Below are 11343 nucleotides of genomic sequence, written 5' to 3'. Positions count from 1 at the left end.
TGTCAACTACTAACTCCAGTCACCGTTCTAATGGTACCTCCTATTCTACTTAATATTTCTCCAGCTGAACCATAAGCAGTTAAATGACTCGCAATAAACAGGCAACTAGAAGTCGCTTGTGGAAAATGAGAGGAGAAATTCCAGCGGTTTCGTGCCATACAGATGAAAACCGTATACTGTGATTCTCACTTGCATTCACACTAGTGGTAAAATCCCCTATCATTATCAGGACGTAAAGGAGAAGTGGAAAAATTTCTCAAACAAGTCTTTGTTGTGGTTGTAGTTCGCACCACGGAAACGCTGACGGCGGATGTTAATTAGAGTCTGAAAATCGGCCTTCAGATGGGAATAGACCTCAGTGCAAAGGTTAAGTGACCTTGGCTGGGGTGTGTGGTTTATCTTTGGGGGAATAGTGTATGTTCATTAACACAGCTGTTAATAATCAACAAGCGGTCAGCTTCGTTTATCAAAATGCTGATTTGACCTGCCATGCCTGCAACTTCGAGATAGAAAATGTTGCATTCCTACTCAAGAAGGTGTTCATGTGTGGCTTTACTAGAGTAGTGAACCTCATAACATCACATCATGTTTAGCTGTAAACCACATACATGTTGTACCGTGGTTATAACTGCAACAGGACTTTTCGTTAATGGTTTAAATTAAACGAGTTATGGTAACACCTTGGAGGAAGTTTTGACATCTGTGACGCTTGAATCTAACAGCGATAGCGGACTTTACATTGAGGAAGTAAGGAAGGAATGCTGTGGGCTGAAGGCAACAGTTTCAGTACCTGTAAGCCACTGTCTGTATATGGGTTGTAGTTCTTTAGCATGTGTTAGCACCGTACTTTAACTGCTAACTCACTTGTTCCATTATTCAAACTCACTCATTTCCTACAGGGCTCTTTAGTATATACAGGTGTGAATCCAGTGGTGACTTCTAACTTGTTTATTTGTAGCACGGTTTTACAAGACCTACATTAGTGCTAAGTGTTTCAGTATAATGGGACCCAGTCAAAGGTGGGTGGCCGAATTTCCAGTGCGCTGATATCATCATGTTCCCCCTACCTAATGAAGATAGACGGGCTTAATTGCCTCTCAGTTCTTCCATGAATTACACGAACGCATCTGTTGATAAATTCTAAGACCCTCGCCTGACAGGGTGCTCTTGTTAACGGTAAACTCATCTACCGTTTGTCTGCTGCTGTCATTTACTACAATCTGTCTGAGGCACTTGTGTATGAATATCGCTGCTACGTGTGCCATTCAAAATGGTCCAATTCCCTGACGTAAGCAGATGTAAATTCAAAGTTATGCATACAAAGCGCATGCATACTTGGTCTATCAGAATACAAACTGGGATAGATCAGGGTGCCATCGAGTTAAAAAGTATTACAGAAAATGCACTGAATGTTTCAGGCTATATTACATTTGCATTATGGTATACTGCACTGGCTCACGTTTCCTTTGGCCTCACTTATTTGTATGTCTTTTTTTACAAACAACAACTTTCTAAAGTGTTGCATCCCTAGAACTACCACTTTCCCGTCATCCGAAGAAAGACCTAACTGATGATCCGCACATTTAACGGGGTTCACGGCCCGCAAAAGTCAAATGAGCCTCCGAAACTTTTATTCGGATTAATTGTAAACAGAATGCGAACGATCGAAAATAAGGGGTCAATCGATATGCCAGTAGAAAACAAAATAAAACTTGTTACCAGTATCAACTGGACAATAGTGAAACGCCTGCAAACGCGCATAGTAAACGTTGATTTACATCATGCGGTATGAATCACACATAGAGATAAGTGGCACTCTCGAGAGAGTATGGAATCACATCACTCGGCTGGTGGCTGGATTGCAGCCGGATGAAAGTCATCCTTTTGTCGACCATAAATCTGCAGATTCAGTAAGAAGAATCCATTGGAAGTTATTTTTATTACAGACTTCGTTACATACAAAACTTTACAGGGAAAAACAGTAGAGGCGAAAATTATGGAAATATCGGCTGATGGATGGAAAAGTTCTGCAGTAGGTGTTATTCGAAACTTTTGGTGCATCAAAGTCGGTACTAGTCTAATGGTTGCACGATGATACCTCTCGTTGCAGGACAAAAAAGGGTTACTTGACTTGATAAGATAGTCATGATAAGCAGCCTGTCAGATATAGGGCGTCAGATTCAGCCGAAAAACCTGGTAAGCCAATTTTTGCCAAAAACTAATGCAACCAGATTTTAGTCAGTCAACCTAGTTCAGAAAAAGGGAGGCATTATCCGAGCATTGGAGTCACACAAACCTCAGCAAATTGACTGGCCAATTCCCTCACAAGCGTGCACGTTTAAATTAGGTTTATCAATAAGCCAAACTTTGACACCCGATACGTCGTATATTGTATATTACGCTATCGTACACTAGTTTCAGCACAAACTATGCGTCAACCGGCAAAAAATAACATGACATAATTCCCAACAGCTTTTTGCACTTATCCCGCGACTGTATCAAGCTACAAAGTCTTACGAACGTGACCAAATCAAAGTGAAGTCTCAATGGATGGTGACGAAACCTTTGCAAATCACTTTCTAGGTTTGGCGAACAGATCAGCAGCCGTTCTATCGTCTACCAACAGCAGCCGTGATTTATGTGAACATTCTCCAAAAATTGTGCAGCTACACACTCAATTGGGTCGAATCGTTCATATGAGCCACGAGGAAAAATCACTTCGCCTTGCCCTGAGTGCTGCAGCTTCAGGTTTGTGGTGGGTAGCCACAGAGAGGACGTCTATGAAGCATATATTACTCACAGAGACGCAACCTAAGGTAGAATAAAGTTGGCAGTGTCGGAGCAAGCGTTTGATCAGATAAGTCAAGGGATATAAAATGTCGTAAATCAGTGCTAGTCCTTTCCCAACGTACAACTCACCTTTGCGTGCAAACCGGGGGTGAGAGGATTATGTATATTTTAATGAATGATACGTAAACATCCAACCAGATGGCCTATCGGTTTGGTGTAAAACAGACAACTTTAAGAGCATTCTACATTATTGTTAATGAACCATAAATATCCAAGTTCCTTTGGAAAGTGCTAACCTACGTGGTTCAATCAAGTTGAAAGACGTACCGTTCAGTCGGGTGTTAAGACGGTCAAGCGATTGCAGTAAACGTGATTCTTCCACTGATATCGTTGAAGTGCCACTTCGGTATTCTATGAAATAATAAATGCAAACCAGACACAAAAATGCATGAGATTTAGTCAACATCTCCCTAGAATTGGGACCACGGATTACATTTCAACGACCATCTTGATTTTGCCGTCTTATATTTTCATGGTGATTCCGGTTAAAGAAGAGGACAAAATGATCTGGTTTTCCGTCACAAGGTGGATGAAAAAATGTTATTCCCTATGAACAGGAAGTGAGTGTTTCCAAGATTTTCAGTCAGAAATTGCCAGTTATTCCAATTATTCTCAAATAATAATTTAATAAGTAACGTGTGACATCCGTCTCATATTTTTGTTTATTATAAAATGTTGCTGTCTAATATCTACAAAGAATGACCAGCTGAGCTGATCCGTAGTGCACTATCACTCAAGAATGTCGAACTATCCTAAGAAAGGATAAAATTTTCAGCCGCTCATAAAATTCTGAGGTAAGACTACGATCAAACTAGTGGGTGGAACAAATTTACAATGTTAGAGCAAGTACTTCATACTGAGGTGCACACAAATATTGGCGGGCACTCGACATATTATTTACAGGTGAGAATTCTGATTGGCGACCCGCGATCAAAGCATTCCTTTATCTCGGCACGATGCTTTCAAGACATAAATCTACCAGATGACTTGAGTCCCGAGCATACTGCTCTAAGGATCTAGATTTATGATACCATATATTAGGAATGGTCATTACTTAGACTAAGTACAGTTCAAGTGACAAGATGGATATTTTATTTTCACTAGATACGTCAAGCTTCTCAGGGACTTTTCAGTGTATTTGGCACAATTCATTTTCAACAGAAGATGAAACGGTGAAAGATTATTTCAGTCTTAGGAGAAACACATAGTGTGGGAATCTGCTTAGAAAATCATCTTCCTTCTACAAAAAACGAAAAATTTTTTTAGCACAATTACCCGTCTGCAACCAATTTCAGTCAAGTCATTCCCAATTTGTCCCAACTAGATAAAACTAGAAGATAAAACAACAGTAGCAGGTTTTGCTGTGTCGCAAAATAACGGTGACATAACGCCCCAAGACAGTGCAAAACGAAGGGAAATGATATGGACCCACAGCACAGAACTTTTATGTTCGAAAATTAGGCACAAAAGAGGAAACAGTGTGATTTTTTAAGCCTAATGTTAGGGCAGAGTGGATTCGAATGAAAAACCCCATACAAGTTGACATTTTTTATCCAGAACGAAACTGAGCATTTGAATGGCACCCCAGCCAACAAGTGAGATAATGCATATCACGGTCCATATTATTCAGCTGGGGGTACACTCCAGCCGTTGTTATCCTGAAAAAAAACACCGCTGACTGAGGGCTAAGCCAGTTCGAGCTCTTTGGTCCCGAGGGCAAGAAGAATAAAATATTCAGCCAAGAGCAGCTGATCAGCGATGTGATCAACTGACACATCCCGTCTAAATGCTGCAGACTGCTTTTCTGTTTTTTCTTCAACACGGAGTGGTTTCGCTTGCTGGACGATATGTTGGTTGCAACCTCCAAGTTTCCTCATGCTACAACAAACTGTTCAAAGGAATAATGATTAACTCTCTTGGTTAAAATTTCGTCAGAGAAGTCATTACTCTGGGAGTCAGGCATCATATGATCACGTGAATTGAATTCAGTAATTGAAAATTGAGTGGCGCCGCATCTTGTCTGAGTGTGAATTCACATACAGGATGAAATTTCATTTTCAAATGTGGGTTAGTCTAACCCACCGCTACGCACCACTACGCTCCCCAATAACGCACTGATCACTACGATTGGTGATGAAACGTATGCAATCAAATTGCCAAGCCCAGTGAACAAGCCAGCGACCATCTACGCTATCTGAACTACCAATATGTGAAGTGGAATTTATGCGTCACGCTTTTCATGAACTTGGCCAAATTTCGCTAGATCAGATCAAGCATTTCCTTACAAGCTGAGTCCATTGAATTTTTGATGCGTGCAGATGCAACATTCACGAGATTTTCCAATGAACAAACAACGACCGATTAAATTCAGTCTTATGTATCACATACAAGACGCGTAGGGAGTAAAGTCCGAAGACCACTGGCTTAGCACTCCCATGTGGAGAGATTATCTAGAACTCAAAGTCCATGGAGTCCAACGGCTTAAAGGTATCAAAATATGCAAATTATGTGAAGACTTCAAACACGTGTAAACTTGCGAAACGGACTGTCATTCAGATTTTTCTCTTCTGATTTGTCATGCATTGCGGAAGTACATTTCAATTCAAATTAGTGACATCGTTAGTGACGGACTCGTATATCAGTCACTTCTGATGTTCCAGGTAAAAAAAGTAAGCCCATTCTCCTTGCGTTGATGTATTTTCACCTGTAGGAAATTTCACTTAGGTAAGTTCCGGTTGATAGTTCATGGCTACTGAAAAGTATTAAAGGTGCGGCATGAAACAAACCATCTTATGGACTAACAGCAAGTCACCATTCCGCATTCTGTTAAAAATGACATCTGTCCTTCTTACGAGGTGCCTTATTTGCAAACTGGTTGTGGCCAGAGTTTGTGATGTGCCAATGGTTCCAATACTGGCTTCTGATATTACGCATTCTGCAACTCCTAATCTTTTCCAATGCACAAGGTCCAAGATGTAATGTGGACAACAAAATTCAACCTAATTCTATTGCTCTGTACATGTACCACACTTCCCTAAAAAATAGCTCCACTTTATGTGCGCAATGTATCTTTTCGGTGCACCTATTGAATTTCACTACTCCTACATCAGCGAATATTCGTAATGTTGCATGATTATACATGTAATGATGCTGCCAGTTGTTCGGGAGAATGAAGATGGTGACATAAGAATGCACAAGACCCTGTTTGCAGCGTTGATAACGCAGTTAAAAAGTCAATAAGTGTGCTTAAGTTAGAGATGAGCCCCAAAGTCCCATGCTCTGAGATAGATTCCGTGGATTTGCTTTTTAAAAAATGACCACGATCTGCGGCGTAGGTAACCTTTTCTCCCCGTTGTTTACTATGTTTGTGGTGTTCCACTTACTAGCAGCACTCTATTCCACATCTCAAACCTAATGAATAGGTCACGAAATTAAAATGATTCAACATGATTCACCTTGATTATCGCAGCATTATTTCATAGACTTATATTGGGTGGGTGATTAAGTGCGATGTTCAGTAACCTTTATTTAAAGCTTAGCACTATTTGGAACCTGGTGTGTACGTAAAAAAGAGCGTATGGTGAAAACACATCTAGTATATCGTGGGCATACGCGGAGAGAGTGGTACTATATTAGAAAATTCGGAAGTCTTTCAGAACTGTGTGAAACTTAGTGTAATGACTACCAACATCTGAAAAAAGCCTATCCTAAAAATCAGTGTCTGTGCTCATAAGACATCCTGAGCATTGCTCAGTGATAAAGATAATCGAATTAGGTCACAGGTGGCTAAAAGAAAGTCTTCTTACCGATAGAATAAAAAGCGAAATAAATTAGTCTACACACCTGTGGAAATTGGGGCACTATTATATCGTAATCCAAATATACCTCCCTTGATTCAGTCATTAGAATAACGGGTGAAATGGAAGTGGTTAATTTTTTTTCGGTGAAAACTTGAAAAAAAACTGCCGGAAGGTACCTCTAAAGAAATGTTTTACTGTAGTTGAGCAAAATCTTATGTACAGTCGTCCCAACAAGGTCAAACACCTAAATCCAGTGCACTACAATAGTTTGCATTCACGCATTCCATTTTCTAATGAATCGGCTTTATTCAATTAACCTGAACATAATGTATTTTTCACAAAACCTCAGTTTTGAACATCTGTGGTTGTGAAATAAAGGACTTTTAAACCGACGATACGATACGTATGTTTGTAACTTACTGCGGCTTGGTTTCCTTAAACTGCCCGTCGAGACAGGCGAGCGACGGGAAGAAACGGGCTTGAAAATGTCTGTAGAGCTTTGATCATCCCATTGACAAGCCCTCTCGGAGTTGATGAATTCAGCAAGGCTGTCTGTAGGGGCCCTGCTGACATCTTGTGTTGGCAACGTCTCTGGTTGCCTGTTGCCATCTCTACGGAGCTGGTCGCCTGAAGACGCCCGGCCTCGAACGCACGATCGCAAACTGATCTGTGAGACTGCATTTGACGGACTTGGCCGGTCCAAATCTTGTCCCGTCAAATGGGGAGCTGTTTGTGAAATTACTGATAAGAATCTCTTTGTGCCTGATGTCTTTTGCACCGAGATGACCGGGGATGTGACGGAATGATGTGGATTGCTCGTGAAAGACATCTGTAGTGGTGATGAATGAACTGATTTTGTGAAAGCTTAGTCGAACGTTGCTCATGTGAACCGATCTTCTGATCCCGGTTAAATCGGGACATTATCGACTTCAAGCTAATCAAGTATGACAAAATTTTACCTTTATTTTTCACGCGCGAAAGTAGCATTGAGGCTGAAACACGTTGTTTAATCTTGGAAGCGCTAGAATAGGATTTTCGGGAACACGACGGTTTCCTAGACAATTCTTCTGCTTCCTGATAGAAATCTTGTCTTGCTAGTGGTCTCTGGTAGCAGACGATCAATTAAACGCACAATGGTCCGGCTGTTTTTAGGTGAAACTGACTATTTTACACAATTCCAGCAGCAGTAACTAGCAAATTAGTAGGAATAAAACCTAATGATTTATTAACATGGTCATCCCCTTGCCTAATGTAAAATTATACATCATATTACAATAGTTGCTTAGCAGTGCAAATGCTCTCAGGTCCATGCACACACCTTTCTCTTTAAGTGGTCATCAGAATTTTACTCGAATTTTAGTGAAGGCCACCAGAAAATTCAAACTGAACTGTAACTGTGGTTTGCATTGCGGAGGTGATTAACACCACTCATTCGAGAGATCACGTCATTCGTAAGTCCCTGAAATTTGGGTTTTGCATCTATAACGTTTCAAATGTGTATAGTTGTTGTGGGTGATTTTGGGTGGAATCATACTCATCATCACTAGTCTAATTCATGTGAAATGGGGATGTATTATGACATCGGAAAAACCAGACTCCTCTTGCAGATGGAGAAAAGACCATCAATATAAGTTGGGTCTCGCTGAAGGAAGCCCAACACTACAAATTGTCGGATAGTGTACTGCAGAAGCTGCTGACTTGTTATAGGGTAATGGCATCTCAAGGTTGTAGCTTTGAATGTTGACCAGTGGGAGCCCTACGCTACAACATGGCGCAGCTTGTTGATCCTTTTCGGGTTCGAAGAACATATTCAGTTTCGGGTAAAATTATTGCTTTTGAAAAGCCTGGCTGAGATTGCGTAAACAAACCATATGAAAAAGAAAGAATGTGGAATATTAGTTAATCTATTTTGGAAATAAATCTGTTGTCGGTTACTAGCCTGAAAATGAACGGAAGGCGTTTGAACTAGATTTGCTGGTCAACAGTGGTGGAACCACTGGACATCTACGTTATGTGGGGAATCCAAACCTGGATTACGAGAAGTGGAATGTAATATTTCCCTGATGCCTCCGATATCATGCAGACTCAAAGGAGGAATATTTGCAGGCAAACATGCAAACCATCAGTCGCATTAAACATGACGCCACAACAATGAGTACTGGAACCAGTTATTCTTTAAAATAGTTTTATGACGCGTCATATGCCAAGTCTCTTAGGCACTTTTCCATTGCGGCACGGTGGAACTGTAAACGGATGCTACCCACTAGCTCAGAGTCGAAATGGCAATGAGCATTCACTTTGTCAAATAGTTAGTGATGGTTTCGTTCTGCAGATGCTTATTGCTAAAACTCATAGTCAGGGCTACAGCAAGGAGACAGGGCTCTTCCTAATTGCCCCACATGCCTTGAAGGGCTGAGACCCGCATTGCTCAAAAATACACTTAGCCATGGAACTAGCCGTCGAGAAACACGTCCTCCCATGACTTTCAGTGGAAATAAAAAATTCCAAGCTTATATGAAGGAAGTCCCCCTAGGCGAACTACGAGCTATTTCAATTAACCGACTATAGCTATGTTGTTTTGTAACACTAATTTCGGTCAACGTTCTCAGGTGACGTAAGGGATCAAGTTGTATTGGCAGTAGATGGTATTCATTATCCGAAAAAGTCCGGCGAACGAGATTTGCTCCGTTCTGTGGCTCTGAACGGCCCTTGGTAAGCGCTGCAAGTGAAATCGGTCAAACAATTGGAAATGTTCTCTTTTTAGTGTTTGAATCTCACTGCGGTTCAATGATGTATATAGCATGCCAGTCCAAAGTAATATAAGACCATATAAAAGTTGTGACTGGTCTGGACATGGTCACCCAAGTGACCGAATGCTGGCTTGCCTTCAGAGTCTACGCCTCCAAATCACACTACTTGTTAGATTTGCAGACAGTGTCATCAGTATGACCGAAGCTCTATTACAACCATTAGTTTGGATGGCTAATTCTTCACGTTTGGTTTCTTATCTGGGCTAGTATACGACAAACATTACGGAAAAGAAATATGTTAAGTTAAATCAAGTTAGGGACAAACGCAAGGCTGAACTGGGCCATTGTAGTTCCGCCTCGAGATGAATAAATACGGATGGTCATCTGCAAACTGGATCGGATAGGAAATGCCCCGGTCTGCGTCGGTATAACACCTCACTTCTAAAAGGCCTCTGTGCAAACGGTCACTAAATAGAAGTTGAGCGCGACCAGGGCAATGATATAACCCTGCTTAAATCTTGTACCAATTTCGAGTTTGGCGTCTGTCCCAGGTTGAGATGTTTTATTGAGATTGAACAGCCTAATCGAGCTACGAAGCCCACAATTAATCCTAAGGACGGTTTATCCAGTTTAAGTTTTTGTTTTTTATCCCGCCGCGAAGAGGACGAAAAGTGAATTTCGATTGTTTTGAAATATATACTGTTTTTCAAGGACCTTTCCTCGCATGATATCAGCGACTGGCAGACTAGGTAAGATGCGAGCCATTATCTAATCTACTGTTCCAACGAGGCCATTTTGCGATAGCTGTATGTATTCTATCGGCCACTTTTACCTCACACAAATAAATTTCTTCCTTGAAATGCTACGGAAAGTTGCTAGTGTTTCACACTGTTTGCAGTAATTAGGAAAGTTCATATCGTTGCGTCGGCCTCCCCAAATGAGAAGATTTGTAGGAAAGTTAACCTGTCATGCAGCTCACTAATATTTTTGGGGCTTCATGACTCTTTGCGGTTCCCGCACGATAAACAAATCAGTCCAATATGCCTGTATTTGATTTTGGTGGTGATACTGTATATAGCTCGAATCGCTTCCATGTCATTGAAGAGTGCTTTATCCAAGCCACTAGAATTTGGTCGAGCTCAGTAAATCTACTGCATGTTTAAATTTTCTATCTAGGTCTACTAAAATTTTTCTTCAGAACGTTTTCAGTAGCGAGGAAATGTTTCTTATTATAACTGCGACCCATGTAATTTATTTGGCCCACTGTTTATCGTCTGATATTAGCAAATGTTCAGGAGGTTGTGGCTGATATGTCCAAGTCGGTTTCAATAGCAGTATCTGTCGAGCGCCAAATTAATCTCTCAGAACAAGGTGGATGCTTGTTCAAAACTGTCGACTACCATCTTTGTAACATTGAACTGAATGGCTCAAGAAGTATCATGGACATACCGATTCCCCTAAAACTTCTTTACTCTTAGACGGAGTAAAATTTTGAATGAGGAACTTCTGGTGATTCCAGTTTGTCTCAACTTGGATAGCTATATAGGTGATCAATTTGAAAATTGGGTCTCTACTTAAGGCCACTGTAGCTTAAAATGAACCGACGATAAATGTGATAATTACGTTTGTATTTGATAAACGATCGTGGGTGGCGTACACTGAAATTTCCGTAATGCGCAATCAATAAAGGCTAGGATGAAAAATGTTGGCGACCATTCTTACAGTGAACATCATCCTGAATAACAGGCAATACTCGCTCACAAGGTCAAAGTCTCCTAGCCTCAGTAGCACAGAATGGTAACGCAGTTCCAGATATCTCGCAGACATCCTTGGACTGGTTTGGATGGCAATGTACGCAGTTCGATTTACTGCTTAGCGCTTAATTAGGACTAGAGCTGAGCTTCTTAAACTTCAAGCGTGACTTATATATATATATATATATA

General features: G+C 40.9%; 1 protein-coding gene across 1 annotated transcript in view; it reads right to left on the bottom strand.

Annotated features, from left to right (window-relative positions):
- Positions 1-1626: 1626 nt before the first annotated feature.
- Positions 1627-11343, bottom strand: part of T265_03065 (hypothetical protein) — a gene marked incomplete at both ends in the record, with an annotated part of 45107 nt that continues 35390 nt past the window's right edge. Inside the window, 3 exons of the mRNA XM_009167470.1 lie at positions 1627-1899; positions 3118-3201; positions 7071-7479. Of these exons, the coding sequence (XP_009165734.1) occupies positions 1877-1899; positions 3118-3201; positions 7071-7479 (516 nt within the window). The remainder of the gene's footprint in view (positions 1900-3117; positions 3202-7070; positions 7480-11343) is intronic.

The sequence above is a fragment of the Opisthorchis viverrini genome, assembly GCF_000715545.1.
Source record: "Opisthorchis viverrini unplaced genomic scaffold opera_v5_42, whole genome shotgun sequence".
Taxonomy (NCBI): Eukaryota; Metazoa; Platyhelminthes; class Trematoda; order Opisthorchiida; family Opisthorchiidae; genus Opisthorchis; species Opisthorchis viverrini.
Note: the sequence above shows the minus strand (reverse complement) of the source record. Positions and strands in the feature narration are given on the sequence as shown.